General features: G+C 46.8%; 1 protein-coding gene across 2 annotated transcripts; it reads right to left on the bottom strand.

Moving 5' to 3' along the window:
* Positions 1 to 8106: 8106 nt before the first annotated feature.
* Lgals12 (galectin 12) lies at positions 8107 to 17544 on the bottom strand. 2 transcript variants are annotated; one of them, XM_055610480.1, is made up of 9 exons: positions 17138 to 17544; positions 14767 to 14855; positions 14431 to 14644; positions 13482 to 13601; positions 12495 to 12533; positions 11686 to 11712; positions 11082 to 11170; positions 9492 to 9642; positions 8107 to 9038 (listed from the first exon to the last, which is right to left on the bottom strand). In XM_055610480.1, the coding sequence occupies exons 1-9, from the start codon at positions 17204 to 17206 to the stop codon at positions 8892 to 8894; spliced, it is 945 nt and encodes a 314-aa protein (XP_055466455.1). In that variant the 5' UTR covers positions 17207 to 17544; the 3' UTR covers positions 8107 to 8891. The 2 variants fall into 2 exon arrangements, with proteins under 2 accessions (XP_055466455.1, XP_055466456.1); XM_055610481.1 differs by lacking the exons at positions 11686 to 11712; positions 12495 to 12533.
* Between the last annotated feature and the right edge of the window lie 7233 nt (positions 17545 to 24777).

The following is a 24777-nucleotide window of genomic DNA, read 5'->3' as shown; positions in this document are numbered from 1 at the left end:
TTCTTTGCTGTCTCTTCTCAACACTTCTGCCATCTGTAGCTGCCCTCCTTCCATTTTGAGACAGGGTCTCACTATATAGCCTTGGTTGGCCTTGAACTCACAGAGATCCACCTGCCTCTGCCTCCCGAGTGCTGAGATTAAAGGTATGTGTCACCATGATCAGCTGTCCATGACATTTTGAAGTTTCTGCCTCCTCTGAAACTCTTCGAACTCTTCTGCCCCTGGTGTCATGTCTCAGAACTTCAGGTGCCAGGGCCCTAGGGTTAGCCTCCTGGTGCATAGCCCTGTGACTCCACAGAGCAGAGCTCTTCAGCTGCTTCCTCACTGCAGTGGTTGCTGGTGTTGCCGGAAGCTCCAATGTTCTGCTTGTTTTTGTGGCCAGCCCAGTATGCTTTCCCTGTGTTAAAGACCACAAGTAGACAAAAAGCTCATCCAGACTTTATTGTGGGAGGGAGAAAAGCCTCCCAAGCTTCCTGAAAATACAGGAAAGCAAACTTTTTCTGTAGCCAGAAAAGGGGCAAGTCACATCTATGGATGCCTCAAAGTTTTTATCATCACCCAATGGTACCCGGTCCCAATCACTGGCCCTGCATAAGGACCAATCACAAGCTTTCTGGGACATCCCTGGAGCAAGATCTCCTGTAGTGGCAGCTGTAGCTCCAGGAGCTGAGGCTGTAGTGTTTCTCATAGCTGGAGTGTAGTTTCTTCAAGTCATCATAAGCCTGGGCTGCCATATTGTGGTACCAGTTATCCAGAGAGTTGACAAGTCCCTACCCAAAGTACCTGACAGTTGTCAATAAAAGGGTAAAATATGCCAGGCTGCCAACAGCCTAGCTTAGCTGAAAGAAAAGTACACATGAACAGTGCTTACAATAGCAGCTTGTAATTAACAACATTACTGACAGTATTTGACAGTGCTTACTCAGCTCCTAGTCCTTTTGGAATGTTGGGTTATTATATCGGTCTCAGACTGATTACACGGTTTAGAGGTTAAAGGCACCTGTTATCTTGAGTTCAGTCCCTGGGACTGTTATGTAACAGTCTCTTCTGAGATTGGGGCATTCCATCCTGTGGGCAAACTCTTTAAACAGGGAGGTCATCAATTTCAAATAGCTTCAGGAAGTCCCTGAAACTGACCAAACTCACTGGGCCCCTTCCTCCCAGAGTAAGCAATAAAGCTGCCGAGAGTCACTCTCACACAAACCAAGGTGCAAAGAAGGTTCAGACAAGCAAAGCTAAAAAGAAGACTCCAAGACCAGACCAGCTGCCGGGAAGAAGTAGAATCCAGCCAAGCTGCCTGAAAGAGCTTTAGACCAACCGAGTCACTTGGAAAGGACACCCTCCAACCTGGTGAGCTGTCGGCAGGCTGAGCAGTGTGCTCCAGGTTCCCAGCTTTCCTGGCTGTCACCCATGCTGGGGTGGGCCTTGGCAATGTAGCTGTCATTGAGTTATTCCTGCTCCTGTTAGTAACCCCTCATCCATATTCTTGTAATTGGTTTAAGTAGAACTCTAGTGGTATCTATATTTTGGCATGTTGTGGGCTCCCTATCTGGGGTGAGTAGACATGTGTATAGCATATCCCCAGGAAAAATTTTGATATACAGCGGAGACCTACACAAGGGAAGGAGAGAACTGGCTCTCTTAGGGGTGGAGCCAGGGCTTCATACATGCTATGCAAGCACCCTACCAACTGTGTGACATCCCTGACCCAATAAAACTTGTTTTTAAACAGGTGCATAAGACTCCTTTCTATATCCATCTGATTATTTATTTTTACATTAATTTGTGTGTGTGTGTGTGTGTGTGTGTGTGTGTGTGTGTGTGTGTGATGCCTTGGGTCTCCTGCAGAGGTCAGAGGACAATTTTTGGGAGTTGGTTTTCTGATTCTGTTATTTATATGTCTCGATGCTGTGACAAAAGACTTGACAAAAGCAACTGGCAGTACAGTATGCAGCTGCGAAAGGTCTGGCCGCAGGAGCAGGAGGAGGCTGGTCCCACGTGTCCACAGTGAAAAGCAGAGAGTGATAGAGCTCTGTGCTTAGCAGCTCGTTTTCTCATTTTAATTCCGTCCGGGCCCTCGTCCATGAAATGGTGCCTGCGACATATAAGGTTGGTTTTCTCACTGCAGTGAACCCAATGTAGATTATCCATCACACACATGCTCAGAGACTTGTTTCCATGGCGATTCTATAGCCCATCCATCAAATCCCCCAATTGAGACTAACCACCATGCAAACATAACACTGCTACTTAGAGAAGAAAATGTTTGAACCCGAGTTTGTTTGTTTTTGTGGTGATGGGCGCAAACGCACGGCAAGTGCTCTACCACTGAGCTACACTCCCGGCCCAGCCTGTTCTTTTCTGTTTGTTTGGTTTTTTCATGCTTCAAATGCTCATATCATCAGAAGGCACCATGGGTGAGGAGAAAGAGCCAAACCTGCTTCTCACCCAGCGGGATTCTCTCTTGCCTCCCAAACCTGCTCAGGGCCTGTCTGTGGTGTGACGCGGGAACACAGCTCCTGGGACTGTAGAACTGGATTTATTTTCTGTTGTGGCTAAGCAATCTGAGCGACCACAGTCACAGATCTTGACAAGTTTCTGCTTGGTCATAATGACAGTTTTTGACATGCCTGAGTGAGTTCAGCTTAGCTGCCCTTTCAGGCAGCGGTAGAAGTCCACTTCAGGGTGATTTCTAACCCACACAGAGAAGCCATTAAATACATGATCACCAGTGGGGCACAGGGCTGAATGTGGCACTATTTTGGATGCAGAATGAAGACACAACCCTCTGTCCTTTTGAGTGCTTTACAAAAGTTTTGCTCAAGGCAGGACTCTATTGCTCACACGCTGGCACCAGGCAACTTGAAATCCAACCCAGAGGCTGGCCTCTGTTAGATTCCAGACCAGATTACCGCTTGGGCTATAGGAAACCAGCAACCTATTCCCAGGCTTACAGGCCCCGAAGACTCAAAACACTGTGAGTCTAATAGTCAGTTTTTGGGAGGAATATTCTTCAAAGAAATTTCAGACTCCCAACAGTCCATCTCAGTGTCCCCCTCGAGCCTCATATCTGAGTCTCATTTGACTGAATCTGTAAAGGCACAGCTCCTGCCCCCAATACACATTCTGCTTCAGCAGGGGTGGAAAGGCTTTCTAAGATACTTAAGCCATTCTCCATGGGTAGTCTTCATTTCACCAGAGAGGTGAAATTATGTACATCTAGACTTCAATTATCAAGACCTTAATTGTTCCTAGGAAAAGCCATCTCCAACATGCAGTATGCTAATTAGAAAAATATCTGGTGACCCGAGATAAAGATTTGATTTCTAGTCATTCCTCTGTTAGCACAATGTCCTTGGTGGTGGTGGGGGGGGCGAGGTCTCCTTCTGCAGGCAGGAAGGAGAAGGGGACCATGTAATTTGTTGCACATTTGTGTGTCAGACAGCAGGAGAGTGTATACAGGGTCTGAAAATGCCTTTTTCTGGGAAAGTCTCAAGGGGTTGCCAAGAGAACAAAGAGAACAGGGAGGCTGAAAATTGCTCTCTGCATACAGAATTATAAAATTACTTACTTGTTTTAGCTTCTCAGTCACCACAAGTAAAAATCTCTTCATTCTCCTCTTTTGTTGGCATATGAATAATTTCCACCATCACAAGTAACAATGGTAAAACCACTTGTTCACCTTTACACAGCACACATAGGTGTTTTGGTTTCATTATTTATTGTTTTCTTTGGTATTAACCTAATTGAAACTCCTTTGCAATTAAAAAAAGGACGTATTATTTATGTGTGTGTGTGCACGCCTCTGTCAGAATTCATATGCACCACATGTGCGCAGGTGTCTGCTGAGGCTAGAGCACATCAGATTCCCTGGAGCTGGAGTTATGGATGGTTATGAGCTGCCTAATGTAGATGCTGGGAAGTGAGCCCAGGTCCTCTGAAAAAGCAGTGTATGCTTTTAACTGTTGAGCCATCTCTCCAACTCATCCTTTTGAATTTTTAAGAAAGACAATCATCATTTAGCAATCAATACTAGGCCCACAAAAACATTATCATGCTTTTCTATGTTCTAAAATGTTCCACACCTAGAAGGAATGAAATTGTGAGTGAAACGTGAAATTGTGTCTCCTAGGCCTAGAGAGCAGGTTCCTTACACTGCCCTGACTTGAACCTCAGTGGATCCTTTATCAGTGTCTTTCACCCAGTGACTTGGCACAGCTCTGGGCATGTCCTCAGAATTACAGAAGCACTAGTAACAGATAGAGTTCACATCTGCCATGAGGTGTCATGGGCAAGATGCCCTCTTACTCACCCATCACCTGCTGCATGAAGGAAAGCTGGCCCTGAAGTCATGAGAGCAGGAGAGCTGGCCCCACCCCTTGCCCCTTGTTGCTGCACTTGGGGGAGAGGGTCCTTAACCTTGCCTCGGCAGCAGAGTAGAGCTGGACCTGGTGGCACGGACGAGGGTGGGCTAGCCCAAGGGCATGAGAGTGGGAAACCTGGTTCTGTCCCTTGACAGCTGCAGCACTGTGTGAGCTAGCTGGGGCAGTGCTGAAGAGCTTGCCCCAACAGCCATCCCATCTATGAACTGCTGGAGTGAGCGAAGGGGGCGGGTCCTGCAGATCCAGAGCTGCAGGATCTCCATGACACAGGGCAACAACAGGAGACCCGAGGGGAGTCCCTGTGAGGACCCAGTATTGATAGTGTAGCAGAATCCAGAGGCCTGGAACCAGACCAAAGACTCATTACAACGAACATTTGCCAGTAAAGATTTGTCGACAAAAGGGTGCACTGTGGAACGCACAGTGACATGCTACAGCTTTCATGGAAAGATGGCTATATATATGTTTTTATTTTTGTTTTATTTTTATTGGGGGAGATGGGGATTGCAATGGCACAGGGCAGGTATGAATGGATGAAGAGATGAGTGGGATTGAAGTGCATAATGTGAAATTCACAAAGAACCAATAGTAAGTTAAAAAAAAAATGAGATAGAGTCCAGAGTCCATCCTAAGGTGAATCCAGATTTTATTTCCAGCCTTAGTCCAGCTGTTGGGGGATTGAGCTACACCACACTGAGACTGCTTGTTCTTGGAACCAATGTGAATAAGGACTTGTAGGTTGATGGTTGGTGGAAGGGGAATTTCAGAGGTCAGATTGCTAAAGTTGCATTGTACTTTTATTTCCTAAAGATTTATTTATATATATATATTATATATATATACTGTACATATTTATGTATGTGTATCTATCATATTCTGAGCATTGTTGTTGATTATTAATATTTATTATTGATTCATCTTTTAGTTAAACAGCAGTTATTTGTAAACCAGCTTGTATACCCAAATCACCACACAGACACTAGGATGTATTTTAGTTAACCTAGAGCACAATGCTGGGCAATGATTACTCCATCCTAAACCTCCAAGCCCACATAGTTTCCTACCATTCAGCTTTTCCTTATTATACTTGCTTTTAGTCATATCTTAGGTCTGGTTCATCTCTCCTGATGGTTCCCAGTCCTCTCCTGCCGATCTCTCCTCTCTGACTCCTCCCATTCCTTTTTTTCTCCTCCCCTCTGGACCAGGATGTCCCAGCCTATTCTCCCCATTGCTCAGCATTGGCTGGTTGTTTTATTGGCAATACAGAGAACAAATGGTGACATGTTTCCACAAACTTGAGACAGGTGATGCTTAGAATAGACATCACAATGCAATATTCGATTGAAACCAGATAGTGGGGTAGAGAAATCAGCATTTGAATGAATAGGGGGAAATTGTGTACATTCCACGAGAACATTATACCAACAGGGCACCTTTGTTCATATTTTTGTGGAGGCCAGAGGCATTAGATCCCCTGAGGCTAGAGTTAAAGGTGGCTGTGGGTGCTGGGAACTGAGGTAGAATCCTCTGCAAGAGCAGGAAACTTTTTTTGGACCACTGAGCCATCTCTTCAGCCCTAAAATTAATTAATTTACTACTTTTTTGAGCTAAGCTCGCTCTCTCTCACTCTGACTGTTCTGGAATTCACTATGTAGACCAGGCTAGTTTCAGACTTACAGAGATCCACCTGCTTCTGCCTCCTGAATTCTGGGATTAAAGATGTGTGCCACTATGCCTGGCTCCTCTGCACTTGGAGCACAAATATATTGAAGGAAAGAAAAGACAGACAGGATTACAGAGCTAAGCAGGGATGGAACTCTAGCTAGCAGGGTTCCTCCCTTAGCTGAGTCTGAGTACTTCCATATGGAAGTACCTCTGCTGTACCAGACACAGGGGTGAGCCTGACCCTGCAAAGGCCAGTCCAGCAGGGAAAACCATTTTTTCCACAGTAAGTGCAGTTTTCCATGAATGCCTTCTAAAGATAAACTCTAGAGTTAAGTGTGTCCAAGACATTTATAGAAGGGAGCTGTCTGTGAACTACAGATGCTGTCATGGAAAGTTCCAGAGGATTTCAAGCCTCCATCTGGGAGGTGAAGTAGTATCTACCAGTTGCTCTTCCTTTTGTGCCAACTTTTGAGCATTTCATTTTCAGCTTCCTTCCTACTTTGTTAGGATATATCTAGAAGACAAGAAAAGCATGCTTCTTGATGTGTCTATAAGGATTTGCTAAGGGGGAAAGGCCTGACCTGAACGTAGGCATCACCATCTGATAGGCTGGAAGCCACGGAGGGGGGAAAAAAGCAAGAAAGCTAGCTAGTGTGGGCACGCTCCACCCTCACTCATCAACTTCCTGGCTGTCATGACGGGAGCAGCTATTCCACGTGCTCTCCACTATGATGTTTAGAAACCTCTAAAACTGTGAGCAACATAAATTATTCTCCCCCCGCCTTTTTTTTTCTTTTTTCTTTTTTTTTAATTGTCACAGGTATGCCAGGCAGTGGTGAAGTACATCTTTAATCCCGGATCTTATGAGGCAGGGGCAGGCAGATGTCCATGAGTTCAAGGTTAGCCTGGTCTACAGAGAGAGTTCCAGGATAGGCAGGGCTACACAGAAAAAACTGTTTTGGAAAAAAAAAAAAGTCAGTATGTATATATATATATATATATATATATATATATATATATATATATATATATGTTGTCATAGCCATGAAAAGTTTAACATGTGCATGATTTGGTGGCTTGAATGAGGGTGCCCTCCCACCCCATAGTTCAGATGATTGAATACTTAATCCCTTGTGGGTGGTGCTGTTTGGAGAGGCTTAGGAGGTGTGGCCTTGTTGGAGAAAGCATGTCCCTGGGAGATAGCTTTGAAGGTTTAAAAAGACTCCTGTCATTTTGAGTTTGCTGTCCCTGCTTTCTGCTTGCACAGTTCAAGATATGAGCTCTCATTTTGCTACTCCAGCCATCGTGCCTGCTGTTTCCTTGCCAAGACAGATTCATCCTTCTGGAACTATAAGCCCACATAAACTCTGCCTTCTACAAGTTGCTGTGCTTGTTGGAGTTTTTCACAGCAACAGAAAAGCCACTAATACATATGAGTAAGTAAAATGAAAAGCCAATTTAATTTATGAACCTAATATAAGAGAATATGTATCAGTGAATAAAATGTACAATGTATTTATTAAGATTCATCAACACCAAATAAATTGCACTCCAAAAATGTTAAGGTAGTATATTGGAGTCCTCTCAATATAATTTATTTCATTGGTAGATTAAACAAGTAAATATGGTTCTATCAATAAGCGCTGAGGTGCTAGTGCTTCACACTCTCCACTTCATCCTACCGACCTGCCATTGCCTGTTTGACCCAGACTCTTCCCAGAATCCTGGGCCTTGGTGTCTAGGGGCTGCCTCTCAGCCATCTTTTTCTCTCATTTCCAGTTTCCCTGGAAAATATGTATGACTGTTAAAGCTTGTAATAAAAGCTTTCCTCTTAGGTATTTACTGAGGTTTTTTTTTCCCCCTTCATGAGAGGGATGTGATATGTTGGTAAATGGACAAGGGAAGAAAAATGGCTCTCTGCTATTTTTCTCTTAGAGTATAAAGTTATGAAATAGCAAATCCTTCATCAGCGTCTTCCACAGTGACCTGGCACAGCTCTGGGTATGTAGATGGGATGACAAAAGCATTGCTAAGAGACAGAGTCTTACGCCCATTCTGAGGTGAGGTCAGACTTTATTTCCAGGAATAGTCCAAATCAAACCCTCCACAGTCTTCTTTTTTTCCCCTTGTCCACCTACTCTGCTGAATACAGCCATGCACCACTTCAAGACAAGGAGAAATTCTGAGAAGGGCAATATTTTGCTACCGTGTAAACATCACAGGGTGTGTTATAAAGCCTAGATTGTATGATCTCTGACCCACTCAGACTACATTATAATATTATGAGAGATTATTGTTTACATGGTTGGGTAACCAAAACATGGTCCCATTATCATGGGGTGTGGCTGGTTCTCTTTGGCCCTGAGAGCAGCTGTGATGCTTGTCACTTTGGGCAAAGGCTTCACAACCTAGTGAGTGAATGTAGATGGGAATGTGAGTGCAGATGGTGTGTGTTGCTCACAGGCCTGGGGCTCATCTTGTTTTCACTCTATTTGTCTTCTCAGTGGCTGGGCCTAGACAGTTTCAGCCACATGGTCCCATGGAGTATTAGAATGAGGACCAAGACAGAGTTTGAATGCGGAAGATGGATGCAGAGACACATTAACCTGGGTCCTTGTTTTCAGAATTGATAGATTAAAATATAATAAATGTGTGTGTGTGTGTGTGTGTGTGTGTGTGTGTGTGTCCTTGTAGAACCAGGCTTGTGACCCAGATGTGAACTAGGCCTGACACAGTGATGACAGGTCAATGTTCCAGTGAGAACAGTAGAGCCAGGCTGTACTGTGGAACCCTGGCTGTATCTGCCCTTCCTCTTCTCTGGCTGGGGTGGCCTTCGAGCTCTTCTTAGTAGTGGACACAGTAGAGATGGACACTTCCACTGATCCTGAGCTCCCGCAGCTGTTCCAGGGCTTTCTGATCCAGGCTGGTGGCCCCCAGCCCCTGCCCATTGAGAGCTAGCTTCAGCCCTCCCTCTTGACACATAAGCAGTACCTGGTAAGAATAGCTTGGCTGGGTGGTGGGCTTCCAGACAGACCCTCCTTGGTGTACTTCCCCCTCTACTAAGACACAATGACCAGAAACAGACAGATCCAGGGGTTAAAGTTCACCATCTGCAATTTTACACCATCACACCTGGCCTTTAGAAGCATAGGGATGCTTTTAAAGATAAGCTAATGCTTTGCTCCACCTGCACCCATTATGGATGCGTTTCTGGACCCAGGATCTCTGACATCAGCATAGAGGACTGGAGGCCAGTATCTGGTCATTCTCTCTGCATGGCTGGCTCTGGCTTCCTAGCCCCAGGATCCAGCCCATAGTCTCCCAGAGCACTATGAAAGCCAGCCCAAGGGGAGAGAGGGAGGGAGGGGGAGAGGGAGAGAGAGAGAGAGAGAGAGAGAGAGAGAGAGAGAGAGAGAGAGATATGACTACTTGGTTCAGACCTACCTCAAAGAATCGCTGTGGGTAAAACAGGAAGGGGGCTGAGATCAGCTTCTTTCTTCCCCAGGAGGAGACCCAGGCCAGCGTTCTGTCTGTGAAGGAAGCCCTGAGCGTCACAGGAACATGGGTGGCCCCATCCCTCAGGCTCAGGGTGAAACTACAGGAAGCAGGCAGAGAAGTGGATCAGCCTCTGTCACCTTCAGGCCATTATCTCTGAAGGGGAAGCACGGAGGCAGGAGAGACACTGGAAGATTAGATAGCTTTAAGAATTAAGTTTTCTGTGGTAGGGTCTGGGTAGGACACTTGGACATATAACAGCACAGAGGCATAGACAGCACGTGAGTGTCATACTTGAATCCCTGACTGGAAGACAATGGGGGTAATTACCTAACCCAAGCCTCAGTTTGTTCCCTGGAAAATGGGGATAGCTGTGACCACAGTACCAGTTAACATTTATTGTAATGTGACAGGTTGTGGGTTTTTCGAAGAGCTCATGCCAAGGACCGGGCTGCAGGGGTTTATGCTCTGTAGCTTTTTAGTCCTGCAGCCTTGGGCAAGTCACTTAATCTCTGTGTGTTTCCTAAACTGTAAATTAGGGAGGATGAGTGCTGTTTTCATCTCCTGGGGCTGTGAGAGTGAAATGAAAGAACGTGTGTAATGCTTGTGTAGAACAGTAATTGAGTTATGAAAATGGTACTCCTTGCTTAGACAGTATTCCTATATAACACAGCCTCTACATCTTTGTAATGATCTCTCTCTGTATGTGTGTGTTGTATGTATATATGAGTGTGAGAGAGTGTGTGTTGTGTGTGTGTGTGTGTGTGTGTGTGAGAATGTGTGTGTGGACTGGAGGGGTGTCAGGTGTCCTCTATTTCTTTCTACTATTACTTTGAAACAGGCTCCCTTCCCGAGCTTCTCAGTGAGGCTAGAGACCAGCAAGCCCCAGCTCCTCCTGTCACTGTCTCCAGGGAGGCTGGGGGTTATGATATACATGAACACCTGGCTTGTTACGTGGGTGCTGAGATGTGAACTCCAGCCCCTATGTTTGTATTAGGAGTGCTTTTAAATGCTGGGCCACCTTTCCAGCTCCAGAGTTTGGATGGGCATTTAGAGAGAATCTCTTAGCAAGTCTAGGGCTCTGCTGGATGGGGTCAGGGTGACATCAGGGGACACTGGAGCCTCTAGTCTAGCGGGATTTAAGCTGCAGGTCTTGGTTTGGGCGCCCACTGCAGGAGAAGCCAGGAAGCATCTCTTTTTTAACTGACTTCAAATTCTGGCTCCCAAGCATTACCACGCACTTCCTTTCTAGGGCAGCTTGGCTGTTTACTAAACCTAGCATTGTGACAAAGTAGGAGGCCATACCCCCTCTTTGGGGTAAAGAGCTGCAAAGGCTCTTTTCTGGGACTTGTGGTATGAAGCTAGCTCCCAGCAGGGAAGCAGCATTCACAACTGGGGCTGGCTGCTGTTCCCAACCCCAACTCTTATTCACAAGCTCTGCAGTCTGTGCTAATCTTACTTTGCTGCAATAAGGGGCAAAATGGTGGTGCTGGCAACTTAACCATGGGTCTCTTCTCTCTCTCACAATTCAATACTTACTCTTTTGGCTCCTTCAAGACGAGTCCTCGAACTACAATGACTTGCCCAGGCCAGAGACCCCGAGGAAGAGTGCGTGAGCAGGGCAACTCCTGACAGAAATGGGAGATGCCTGAGATGGTGACCATAGGGGTGTCAGGGGCCCTTACTTTCAGGCTACCCTCAGGGACACAGGGACACCAGGATAGGTGAGTTCCTCAGGGTAGGCTTGCAGCCGGGAGACTCATCTCTGCCCGTGTATTAAGCACCTGCTGTAGGCCTGCTGAGAGCATCTTCAGGCCCCTCCAGGCTGTGCTTAGTTTCACGAGCCTTCTTCCACAAATGTGCTATGAATTGTATGCAGCAGGCACACAGCAGTTTGTCATTCTGACACCAGGAGCAGCCGGAGGTCTGGGGCTGGATGGTCCCCATAGCCTGATGCTTGGTACTGGGCCAGTCATGGGGAGGTATTAAATAAATACCCGTTTGCAGAGCAAGTGAAGAGGGTAAGATGAAAGTGGAGTTCAGCCCGGAGCTGCTTTGCCCTCCCACTGATGCAGTTTTCCACAAAGAAAGGGAAACCTTGAAGTTGAGGGAGGCGAGATGGGACCACAATTCCTGGACTCACCAGCCTGGGGCTATACAGCAGGAAGGGCTAAAGGAGAGAAAGAGGCAGGGAGAGGCTGTTGGCAATTGCTTGGGCAAAGGGAGGTCTTCCTACTTTGCTCACATCAAGGGGACACAAGGAGTTGGTGCCTCTCCCAGCAGCAGGCAAGTGATTGGGCTCACAGTAGGGGATCCTTTGACTCTTGAGACACTCTCCCACCCCCTATCTCTGAGTAATGGGGAGTTTCTTTAAGGACAGTGGAGCTGTCATCCCACACATCAAGTAAGGTCAAGAGTCCTGTGGCGTCAACCACAACTGTCTGATCTGAGGACCTAACGTTTGGCAGAAATTATCTCCCGGTGAGAATCATGGGCCCTCAAGGAAGTCAGTCAGCTTTACCCATCTTCCCAAGCTTGCCTTGGAGATAGGAGGGGAGAGGCAAATTCAGGCTCTCCAGGGGCTTAAGGGAGCCAGGCAATTCTGGGCAATTCAGCAAGGAGGGAGGGGTTCAGCTGGGCCTTGTGCAACCATATGCAGGGAGGAGAGAGGGCCAGCTGGCTTCTCAGGGTGGTTGTCCAGCCTTGCTCCCAAGAGACTCAGATATCTGGGCTGGGGAGCCATGAAGCCTGATGACTGAGTTCCACATCTGGACTCACATGGTGGAAAGAAACTTCTGCAAATTGTCCTCTGACCTCCACACATGTATGCTTCCTCCATCATGCAACATGGATACCCAATGCATTCACACACACAAAATAAATAAATAAATAAATAAATAAATAAATAAATAAATAGACAAACAAACAAATAAATAAAAAAAATAAACTCACATAGCCAGCTGGATATTCTCTGCTACCCTCCACAAATGGCTGTTAAGAAAGAAAGAAAGAAAGAAAAAAAAAAAAAAGAGCTGGAGAGATGTCTCAGTGGTTATGAATATTGGTTAAGAACAACTCCAGAGACCCAGGTTTGGTTCCTAGCATCCACATGGTAATTCACAACCATCCATAACTCAGTTCCAGTGAACTGGATGTCTTCTTCTGGCCTTCATGGTCACCAGGCATTCACGTGGTGTATATACATACACACAGGCAAAACACTCATACACATAACAAACAAACAAACAAAACAAAAAGAGAAAAGACAAGAAAAAAGAAAGAAAGAAGGAAGGAAGGAGGAAGGAAAGGAGAATTGCTCTTCTTTGGAACCACTGTAAGCTTCTGACTGCTTCCCACACATCCTTTTAAAGCTGGAACAACCTATTTCTGGCCCCAGCTCAGATTTTTTGAATTAATTCAGAGCTATATTTTATAGTACTGGGGATTGGACCTAGGGCCTTGTGTTTGCCAGGGCAATGCTCTACTACTGAGAGCTGCTAATATTTAGCTATAATATTATATAAAATAATATTATATTATAATATAATATATGGCTAATATAATATAATATTAGCTATAACTACTACTAATATTTAGTCATATTTTGAATAAACTAATCAAGTATATGTTATTATCCATTTATCAGCTTGCATGGGCCATGACATGCCAAATCCTTTGCCCCCAGTGCCAAGCAGACTCCACCACCAGAAAAGATTCTTGTCCATGGCTCCTGGGCTTCCATACTGTGGTCACCTTCTCTTCTTCTTCACCCTACTCATTTCTGACACCTTTTTGCACCTCCTCTTTCTTGGTTATTCCAGGCATATAGGACTTTCCTATGTCTCTCAATCTGGGGTGAATGAGTGAGCCTCAGACCTGTCCAGATCGGGGCAAGTTAGAGGCCACCACTGACCCAACCTTGGTTCCAAGAAAACTCACATTGATGTTTAGGAATCCGACAGCCTTTACCAAGATGTCACCGAATATGCCTAGGGTGTCCACACGTGACAGTGGGAGCCGGTAGCGGTAGCGAAGAAAATGCTGTCCATTCACACTCACCTGGAGAAGCAAGTAGAGCCCAGCTGAAGGGCAGCCCACTGTTCACCGTGTGCATGACCCACTCCAGGTGCTGGCAAGCAACCTCTGCAAGGCAGGGGCACTGGACAATAATCTGCCCAATGTCCTGGAGCTGGGGGGTTGGCAGAGCTGATCCTGGGACCAGGCACTGTCCATGCCCCTTTTAACTAATGCAAAGCTCTTCCCTTCCTATCCAATCTGTGCTGTTGTCACTGTCAATGCCACTACCACTCATACCACCACCATCGTCCTCACCACCACCTTCATCACTGCCACCATCCTTCCCCTCCTCTTATCTATAGCAAGGAGACTAGGACTAGGGAAGTTGGGGATAACTTTTTGTCCATTAGGGCTTCCCTTCCACCAGCTGCCTTGTTCCATGGAGACATCTGAAGGTCTCATTAATCTTTTGTTAGGATCCAATCAGAGGTCAAAGCCTTTTCATACTGCGTTCTCTTTCCCTATCTCCTGTTGCCTCAGGTGTAAGGGGATCGTGACGATATCCACCTGAGACCTTGTGAGGAGGATTTAATGGGCACATCCACTTGAAGGGTTTAGGCCAGTTCCTGCCCCCAAGCAGGGGCCCTCTAAGTGCTTGCTCTGACCATGCACCATATTCTTCTCCCCACTGGATGAGGGACTTTAGCACTTTCTTCCTGCTATATGGGCCCAGAGCAGCCTTAGCCCCCTCTCCATAGTGCCATTTATCACAGTGCCATCGAAAATTGGACAAGAGAAGGAATAGTGTACGGGTGGCATCTCTAGACTGAATGTGGACCGCTGAGTTCTTACCGCTGTCCTTTCCACTCACCTTCACTTCTTCGTTCTCAAACAGAAAGAGAACGAGGAAGCTAGCCCCTTTCTGTAGGGCAACACCTGGCCACCGGATCTCTCTCTGCCAGAGTCCGCCTTCGAGGGTGTTGCAGATGACATGGGGCTTGACGGTGTAGAAGCGAGGGTTGAAGTGGAAGGCGATGTCTGGCCGAGGATGCAGGCAGCACCCACACTGGAAATCCACTTGAAACCTGGTGTGTGTGGGGGTGTTGTGAGGCTTTTGAGTGCCCACAGAGATCCTGAAGGTAAAGAGGAACCCCAGACTGATGCGCCTAAATTTGGCCTCTACCAAGTCCTAGACGGTCCCCCTTACCTTTGTGCGCGTAGAGGGACCACACCCTGCAGCATGACCATCTTGCCTGCATACAGGCCACCAAAAATTGTTGTGACATAGGGAACTACCTGGACAAGGATGAGAAATCAGGTGTGCCAATTAGAGGGGGGACCAGGGACTCCATGTACAGGGGTCGGTGTGTGTGGAGAGGAAAGACCAGAAAAACAGTTTCCCCACCGTGAAGAGTTGATCTTGACTGTTAGCTTGACGGCATTTACAAATACCATGGAAACACATTTTGGGGACATCTGTGAAGGATTTCTAAGTGTGGGCAGGCAATACCTTGTCATAGGCTGGGTATCAGGCTGGATAAAATGGCGAAGTACAAACATTCATGGTCCTCCTCCCCCAGAGAGTCAGGGTTTCTCTGTGTTGACCTGGCTGTCTTGGAACTTACTCTATATACTAAGCTGGCCTTGAACTTAGAGACCTGCCTGCTTTTGTCTGCCTCCTGTGTGCTGGGGTTAAAAGCGTGCACCACCGCCTCCAGCGGGCCTTTGATTCTTGACCATGGAGTTCTGAGAGTGGTCACCTCCTACTACCTTCCCTGCCATGGTGGACATGTTTCCTATGGGTATGAGCCAAAATAAAGGTCGCCTGCCTTAAGTTACTTTTGCTAAGTGTTTTTTTGTTTTTTTTTTTTCACAGCAATAAGAACCAATACATCGTAAGAGAAAGTGTGTTCGTAGGGAAAGGCCACTTTTCTCTCCAATATTCCTGGATTAATTACTGTTCTTATTGCTGTAACAAGATAGCTGACAATAGCAACTGAAGGAATGGAGGATGTGTTTTGCCTCATAGTTCCAGGGCACAGTCCATCATGGCAGGAAGTCATGGCAGCAGGGCCTTGAAGCAGCTGGTCATACCCTACCCACACTCAGGAAGCAGGCTGCAATGAAGCTGCTGCCTAGCCTGATGCACGCCTTTTGTCAGACCGGGATTCAGCTGGTGGAATGGTGCCACCCTACCTTTCGGGTGACTCTCATTACCTTGACTAATGGAATCTAGATAATACCTCACAGACTTGCCCAGAAACTTGTTGCCATGGCATTTCTACATCCCATCAAGTTGAACAGTCACAGTTCTTTTCAAAGCTCTCCTTTCTTGGGAAGACATGTCAAAGCCTCATTGCCCAGGGAATCTCAATCCGGCTCCATGGCCCGGTTAGAGCACCATCCAGCTGACACACAACAGGCTGGTGTGTCCCCACTGTTGCTTGTCATCCACGGATGCCACCTGGGAAGGAAGCTTCCGAGGACTGGTGAATGCCTAGAGTTTAGGAGCTGAGAGGAGAAAAGAATGGTGAAGTTTGGAGCAAGTTGACCCTGGTGTGGGCTGTCTTTGCAGATACCTAATGGGCACCAGCTACCCTGTGGGGCCAATCTTTCCTCGAACAGAGGTTGCCTGGCCTTCCTAAAGTATGCACACACTTTTAAACTCTACTTTGGCTTGGTCTGTTCTCTTTGACCCTTTTCCATTCCTCCTTCCTGACACCTTGCTTTCCCTCTGCTGAGTTCTCAGAGCACTTAGCTCATAATGCTAGCCTGGCCTTTGGCCTCTTAGTATAGAGGAGCTGGCTAGCTGTTTTCCCATTAAGGTCACAGTCCCCTCCCCCCACCCCCATAACTGGAACCTTATCATCGTTCCCTTTCAACAGGCTCAGCACCTCTCTGAGCACAGTGGGAGCTCTGCAGAAGGCATGCCAACAGGCCAGCAGGTGAACTTGGGGACAGTGTCTCAGGGTCAGCTTTCATGTATTGCTTGTCAACTCCCAGCAGGATCAGAGAGCCCAGACCACCCTAAAGAGCCCTCCAGGTGGCGGTGAAGCAAGAGGCTGTGGGAACCTAGGAGGTTTCAGGTGCTTCAGCCCATTATTCAGGCCCTAGGGAGGTGCCAGAGGCCAGGATCTCCACGTGGTGCCCGCAGCTTTTCAGGGCTCAGCAGCCCAGTGGCTTCCAGTTCCCAGGCTCTTGGCAGAATGTGTTAATTAACTGAGCTGATGGAGGCCTCTAGGGAGGAGAGGACCAAGCAGGGAGAAGTAATAATTACTGCTCACTAGGGGCCGTGTCTGCTGGGAGTTTGTTCTTCTGTAGAGATTCTCTGGGCTTCAGAAAGTCTTCTGGGCACTGAACAGGAGGAGGGAGAGAGGACTCCACGCTCTCCTTGATTGGGAGGGTTCCCAGGCCCTTTGCTCTGGCTAGTGGTTCCGGTCCCTCTCAGCAATCTCACCTCCATTCTTGTAGCTGCCCATCCCAGAAGAGGCTAATTGAAAAGGCAAGGACCCTGGGAGCCAACCGCTCACACGCAAGTTGGAATTTAGCTGACTAGTCATTTTGCTATGCTTACTCACCGGGTGGAAGACCGGCGGCTGCAGGATGAAGCGGTCAGGAATCGGGTCCAGGTGTTCATCAGTTGACATGAGGGCAAGCAAGGCAACTCCAACTCAGCTGCGGATCCTGATCCCCCGGCGTGGTTCCCCACACAATTGGCTCACCTTTCCCAGCCTGGGGTTTCAGCCTCTGCAAACAGCTGTCCAAGCTGTTGGTCTCCCCTGTTCCCTATGGAGTCCTAATGCTTCTTGGAGCAGACCTGGAAAGGGCAGTAGCCCTCCTCTAAGACCCACGCCAGCCCTGCCCTCCAGCCCCCCACCCCCCAACTCTGCCCGCAGCCCTGTGGTACTCAGCAGCAGCTTTGCTGGACTGGCCTTGCTAGCAGAAACTCCAGGTTCCAGGGGCGGGTAGCTGGCACTCACTCACGAACCTGCTGACTAGCCCATTTGTGTCTGAAGCACTTGGCCATTTCAAAAGGAAGCCTGGGCCCCCCACCCCTGACTCATTTCAGCGGGGAGGGGGAGAGGGGGTTGTTACAGGGGCTCACCTGGGCCTCCAGCGAGTGGGAGGAGGGGTTGTGGTGGTACACGTGTGCAGGTTCCTTGAGAGGCCCCGCCCCTAGCTTCCTGGCTCCTCCAGCCTTCATTCCCTGTCTCTTTCCCCAACTTTCCCCCCCACCCCCAAGTTGTACAGTCCCGTGAGACCATTTCAGCATTCGCGGTAAATGCCAGGGGCCAGCAGGGGTCACAGTAAAGCGGAGTGAGCAAAGAGGGTTTCCTTGGGCTCAGATAAAGCAGCCTGGGTTAATAGGGGCACAGCCTCTGAGGTGCTGTGTCCTTCCGCTAGCCATTTCTTCTGCCTGAGCCTCCCTTTGTTCAGCAGTGTGTGGAGTGACCGTGGCAGGACCTTGTGTTTGAGCCTGGGACCCAGGAGCTGTGTTTTAGGAGAGGTCCCCAGGCCAGGCTCAGAGTCCAGAGAAGCTTCCCCTTTAAAAACAGCAAAACCTCTCAACTTTAGCCTAAGCTGGGAGGTTTCCTGATCTAATCATGGGGTCAGACTTGGCAGCTGGGAGTTCCTGGCAGGACCAAAAGTAGACAGAATGTCAAGTGCAGGGGGTGTTGGAGCAAGTTGCTCCTGGGTCAGAGGAGAGCAAGTGAGGGGCCTGGGCTGAGGGATCTGGCAGGGCTACTTCACCTGATCTCCCCACCTAGAATTTTGCCAGAGAGTTGAATTGTGGGGTTCCACCCCGGGGCCTACTGAAGAGGGCTCTTTGGGAGCAGAGTCCAGGAACTGGCCCTGCAGGCAATTTCGCTGTGCATAAATGTTTGAGAAACCCTGACTTGGGCCATAACTGAAAGCACTTTGGGTGCTGAGTTTGTTCAGCTGCTGCTGGGTGGGTGCGGCAGGGAGCCAAAGGCCCTTCTGTGGGAAATCCTATCCTGGGTGTGGGAGGAGAAACTGCAGGTGGAGAGACCAGTTGAGCCAGGATACAGTGTGCTGCACTATAGTCAGATCTGGGTCCTCAAGGCCAGTGGTGCCCTTCCCCCACTCCACACTCAGTCCTGCTGGGAAATAAGGAGGGAGGATGTGCTCATTCACTTGGGTTGCTGCAACAAAAAACAACAGACTGGGCTTGGGGTATAAACAACAGAAATCTGTTTTGTCTGTTCTGGAGGCTGGAAGTTGAAGATCAAGGGGTTGGCCGGTTTGGTTCCCCCCCCCCCCCCCAGGGCCTCTGTTTTGGGTTAGCAAACCGCCTCTTTTTGTCCTCATACAGTTCATTGTCTCTGCTCTCTGTAGCTGGGTTCCAGTCTCCCTCTTATGTGAGGATGCAATCATATTGGACTAGGGTACACCCATGAGACCTCATTTTCATCATAGTTATTTCTGTAAAGGCTGTGTCTGTGAGCACAGCCACATTTCTGGGGTTCCAGGTGTCAGGAATCGGCGTGCAGTTTTCAGAGGACCTGAAACAGGAACAGTGGTTAGTGGTTTCCTCCTCCTCAAACTCCATGGTCCAGTGGTGAGGAGTGTGGTCAATGAGAAGGCCTTTCGGTGAAGGGCAGAGAAGGAAGAAGGATGGCATAATGTCTTTCTCTCTAGGTCACCTAGGTTTGAACGTCTGGGAGGGACGTAGGTGAGCTCCAAACAACCCAAGAATCCATTCTCCAGAAAGTGATCCTTCTTCACCTGGGGATCATTTCACGACACCCAGGAACTGGATGGGATAATTAGGGGGTGTGAACATTAGGATTAAAACTAGTCAGGACAAATGGACAGGACTTGGCAGCTGCTCCCACCACCATTTAGCCTAGCTGGAATTATTTTTGTGTATATGGGAATTGGGTGGTCCAGTTTCATTTTTCCTAATGTGAATAATCATTTCTCTCATTATCATATATGGACATTTGTTGATGATTATTAATATTTAATATTAATTTATCTTTTAGTTAAACAGCTGTTATTCCTAATCCAGCTGTATAACCAAATCACCACACAGAGACTAGGATTTATTTAATTAACCTAGAGCACGATACTGGGCAATAATTTCTTCATCCTAAACCTCCAAGCCTGCATAGCTTCCTCTCATTCAGATTTCCCACATTATACTTGCTTCTTAGTCATATCCTAGGTCTGGTTCATTTTTCCTAATGCTTCCTGGTCCTCTCCTCTCTGATTGCTCCTTCTCCTCTCCACTCTCCTTCTCCTCCCCTCCAGACCAGGATATCCCACCCTATTCCCTCCATTGCTCAGCATTGGCTGGTTGTTTTATTGACAAAACAGAGGACAAAATGGTGGCATGTTTACACAAACTTGAGACAGGTGATACTTAGAATAAGCATCACAATGCAGTGTCCAGATTGAAACTAGATAGTGGGGTAGAGAAATCAGCATTTGAATGAACAGGGTAAATTGTATACATTCCACAAGAACATTATACCAACAGACATTCTTTCCTTTTCCAGTGATGAACAAGGTTGTCTATGTCTTGTATTGGGCTTTCATGAGTGAACAGAAGTATTACTGAATACATTCTATCCTACTGTTCTTATGGTATTCATTTATTTATTATTTTTATTTATGTGCAGTGTATGCCTGTGTATGCTGCTTGAGAGCAGATGCTCACAAAGGCCGGAGAAGGTCATCAGATTCCCAGGAGCTGGTGTATCGGCAGTTGTGAGCTGCCCAACATGGGAATCTAATCTGAGTTCCCTCTAAGAGCAGGAAGTGCTCCTAATAGCTGAGCCATCTGTCCACCTCCATTAGTAAAATACCTTAATAAAATATTTTATAGCCTTTTATCTGGAAAAATTATCTGTGAATGTATTAACCATTCATAAAATGTAAACCAATAAGACCTCTAATATATTGCTCATAGAAATGAAATTGATATTGTCATATGAAAAAGATACTAGTTCTTTGTTTTTTTTTTTTTTTAACATTAAAGCTGAATGTTTATATGCACCTCAGGGTATCAGGTCTCATGGAGACTCTTGCATGAATAGACCAAGACACAATTCAGGTTCCTTTTTCATTGCTCCAATCAAGGGGAAAAAAGCGCAAGCAATCAAACTTATCCACCCAGTAGCTTTATCAGTAGATTGCTAAATCATGGTATGAGCATACAGTTTACAGTCTCTATAGTAATATGGGTGTGTGTGTGCATCTATGTGACCATCATAGCTTGCAGAGAAATGACTCTTGGGACGAAAGAAGTCAGTTGGGTTCAACACTACCAAGTACCTAGTGTTGGTTCAAACTTTGTGAGTCTGACTCCGAGTAGTTTAGGCATCTTTAAGCACAGCACAATTCGGTAAATTTTTTCCTGGTCATAATTAACTCAATCCAGTGTGCACAATAAATCATGAAGTAAGTTAAATAAAGATTGGCTGTGACTACATTGAAACTCTGTAAAGTAAATGTGACCACCTGATAAGTTCTACAGCTTGCCTTGAAGAGTTTAAGTTAGCCTGGGTATGACTCCATTTTGAAATAAAGAGCCATCTTGACTGAGAGCTGAACTCAGGTACCAGGAAATACCACAGAATGTACACATTGGCAAAACAAAAAACAAAAAACAAAGTTAACTCTCCTAGCAACAGCCTCCAGGAAATATCACAGAACAAATACTTCATAGAAAATAGAGACAATCTCCCTGGCAATAATCAATGGGAATCGGATGGGAATCAGATGGGAAAATTCTCCCCAATGTTTTAAATATAGTTTAAAAGAATAACAATTGTGATCATATGCCTTAAGCAATTGTGATTATGTGCCTCAGAAAAGGTCACTTTGCCTCTCGTCCCTCTAACTTTTACCTAATCCTGTAGAGTCAAGGCTTGTGGCTCCCCCCACCCCCGCTTGCTGTCATGGAAACATGTGCCCCCTGCTTGCTCCCATGGAAAGCCCCTGCCCACAGACTTTCCCTTTAAAAACTGTGCTCACTCAGAGCTCGAGGTCCCACTTCTCTACTGCTGCATTAGTGAGACTTGGGTTCCGAGTTTGATCGCTCTCGTAATAAAGCTCTCTTGCTATTGCATCGGGTTGTCTCCTGGTGGTCTCTGAGAGTCCTGTGAACCTGGCATTACAGCCTGAGAAAAACAAGCTCTTGCTAAGGGTCTGGGGGGAGAATCTGACGTGGTCCCAGCCACAGAGATAGTGCACAAGTCACCAGGCTAATCACAGTGGATAGCAGGTTACAAATACTCTCCTTTGAAGGAATGACCCTGTGTGTTTAACATTAAAGGTTCCCTAGTACCTCCTTGCCTCCTGCACATGAGCATGTCGTAGCAAAAACCCTGGAAGAATAATGTTGCCAAAGAGAACATGCCGGGAGCCAAAGCTATTTACTGAAGCCAAAGCCAAATAGTGAGCAAAGGTCATTTAGTGGAGACCCAAAGCTATTTAGTGAAAGAGTTACCTAGGACCCTAAATCATGGGTGATAGATTTGTGAGGACATCTGTCTGTTAGCCTTAGGGCATCCGTGAGATATCTTAAGAAAACATCCTTATGGTATCTTGCAGGTGCAATATTCAACCCATGAAAGCATTCTGCCTATCTCCTGCAGCAGTAAATTAACCTTCCCCCTTTTCCTGCCTTCTCCCTATAGAAGTTGGGTAAAAATTTCTAATACAGGAGGCTTTGATCAGACAAACAGACTTAGCCTTCATTCCTTGTGTTTCTTGTCCCCCCCCCTTCCCTCCCCCCCCCCCCCTTTAGGAACCCGTTGAAGTCCCGTGGGTCGGGACAAGAACACATAGCATTTGTTTTGTGCATTTACTAAGTTCACCAGTTGCTTTTTGTCTGTTGCTGTGATAAAAACCAAAACCATGGTAACTTATAGAAGGAAGGGTTTATTTGGGCTTATGTTCTAGAGGAATAAGAGTTCATGATGCTGAGAAAGCATCACAGCAAGCAGCAGGCATGGTGGCAGAAGCTGGAAGCTGAGACCTCATACCTTAACCATGAGCATAAAGCAGAGAGCAGATTGGGATTGGAAGTGGCACAAGACACCCAAAGACCACTACCACCAGCAAGATCCCACCCCCTAAGCTTTCCTATATTAGTCAGGGTTCTCTAAAGAGACAGAACTGATGGAGTGAATGAATATATCTCTTGGGTATTCCAGCAGTGGCTGTCTCATGATGGAAAGGCCAAGAATCCAGTATTCAGTTAGTTAGTCCTCCAGGCTAGATGTCTCTGCAGTACTCGTTTGGATAGTGCTAGAATCTGGAAGGAGTCCAAGAGAGCTGCTGGTCTTTAGCATAAGTTGGGTCTTGAAGAAGCAGGTTCTTGTACTATCAAAGGAATGCCTCAGCAGCAAGATGGATGAACTTGCCAGTGAAAGGCAAGTAGGCAAAAAGCAGAAGCTTTCTTCTCTAGTTTGCATGTATGTGTGTGTGTGTGTGTATGCGTGCGTGCATGTGTGCGCGTGTGCGTTTGTGTATCAGAAATTCTGTTCCAGAGTTAGGGTGTGTCTTCCCACCTCAAACTAAAAAAAATAAAAATCCCTCACAGGCGAGCCCAGATGCTTGGGTTTTAGCTGATTCCAGATACTGTCAAGTTAACAACCAAGATGAGCCATCATACTCCCCAAGAAGCACCATGAACTAGGGACTAAGTGTTCAAATATCTAACCTGTGGGGCCATTAATTGAAGCCATTGCAACACACTATAACAAAGACCCTTGTAGGTAACAGGAATATCCCAAAGTTCTCCAGGTTGGGATGTTCAGGACCTGCACCAGCCGATTCAGTGTCATAGATAGCGACACCTAGACTTCATACATGCTGGAGGGGCCTCCTAGCTCTCTGGGGACGTACTTAGCAAGGACACAGGTCCCATTCATGAGAAGTTTGCCCTCAGGGTCTAAGTTCTTCTCAAAGTCTTTCACCTAGTCTATCTACTTAGGGGTTTGGATTTCAGTATATAAGAATTTTGAAAGGATACATATATCCAGGCCAGACATCATTTTAAAAAACAAAGCTTCAAGCATGAAAACAAAATAAAGTGTTAGGTATGCAAAAGCGGTTTGGAAAAAAATTAGTTAAAAGGTAAGAGAAAATCAATGGATGAATGGATAAAATGTTTTATTCAGCTACAAAGAATGACTTTTCATTGTTTGCAGGAAAATGGAAGGAACTGGAGATCAAGTTAAGCAAAATAAACCAGACTCTGAAAGACATGTATCACTCATGGTCTCATGTGTGGACTCTAGGACTAATAATAATAACAATAACAACAACAACAACGACTTGAATGTGAAACTGTGACTGTGAAGGATGTGGAAAGATATTGAGGTGAGGTGACAGTGAGGGGAGGATGGTGGAATAGTGAACTTGACCACAGTACATCAAACACATGTATGAAAATATCACATGACTTTGTGGAGGGCAAGGCTGGAAGGGTAGAGTCACTGAGGCTTAAAAAAAGAGAATCGTTTGGGCCCAGGAGTTCAAGGCCTGCCTGCTCAGCAGAGCAAGGTGTCAAGGTAAAAAACCAAGCAAACAACAAGAGCAGGGACCCCTTAGATGAAGGGGGGAAAGGTGGAAAGCAGGGACCACGGGTGGAGCTTGTGTCCTGGGCGTGTTATAGTTCTGAGGTTCCACCGTTGCTTATTACATTATATCTTTATTTAGCTTTAATTTTGAAAGGGTTTATTTATTTGATGTGTATGTGCGTTGTCTGCACATAGGTCTGGGCACCATGTGCTTGCTTGGTGCTGGCGGAGGCCAGAAGAGGGCGCCAGATTCTCTGGACCTGCAGTTAAAGACCGCTGTGAGCCGCCTGGTGATTGCTGGGAGCAGAACACAGGTTCTCTGCAGGAGCAACAGGTGCTTTTAACCCTAGCCATCACTTCAGCGCCTATATTTAGCTTTTGTGTCTCGCTCTAGCACAGGCTTGCCTGGATCTCACTGTACGGCGGCGGCACTGGAGAGTGCTTCTCAGGCTTCATAATTTGGTCTCAAAGCCCTTGGAGTGGCTGGTTAGTAAATCTGAAATTCTCCAGCGGCCTCAGGTGGTGCCTCTGAGACTTTGGGACTTGGCGTGACTCAGGAATGGCCTACCTCTTGCGTGGAGCACCTGCCTTTCCTCTGAGTTACCGTGGCGCCTTCCTCCTCGCCGGTGTCCACGGAGAAGCTTACTGCACAGGAGCAG

Source organism: Psammomys obesus, unplaced genomic scaffold (genome assembly GCF_907164565.1).
Source record: "Psammomys obesus unplaced genomic scaffold, mPsaObe1.curated_primary_1811, whole genome shotgun sequence".
Lineage (NCBI taxonomy): Eukaryota > Metazoa > Chordata > Mammalia > Rodentia > Muridae > Psammomys > Psammomys obesus.
Note: the sequence above shows the minus strand (reverse complement) of the source record. Positions and strands in the feature narration are given on the sequence as shown.

What these genes read in the sequence shown, in the direction of transcription:
- Lgals12 (XM_055610480.1), bottom strand. Translation starts at nt 17,206, where the DNA reads ATGTCAACTGATGAACACCTGGACCCGATTCCTGACCGCTTCATCCTG. An exon ending in TGCTGTATAGCCCCAGGCTG is followed by an intron (nt 11,171 to 11,685) that starts GTGAGTCCAGGA and finishes CATTTCTGTCAG; the next exon opens with GAGTTGCCCTGCTCACGCAC. An exon ending in GTCTTGAAGGAGCCAAAAGA is followed by an intron (nt 9,643 to 11,081) that starts GTAAGTATTGAA and finishes TGCTTCCTGTAG; the next exon opens with TTTCACCCTGAGCCTGAGGG.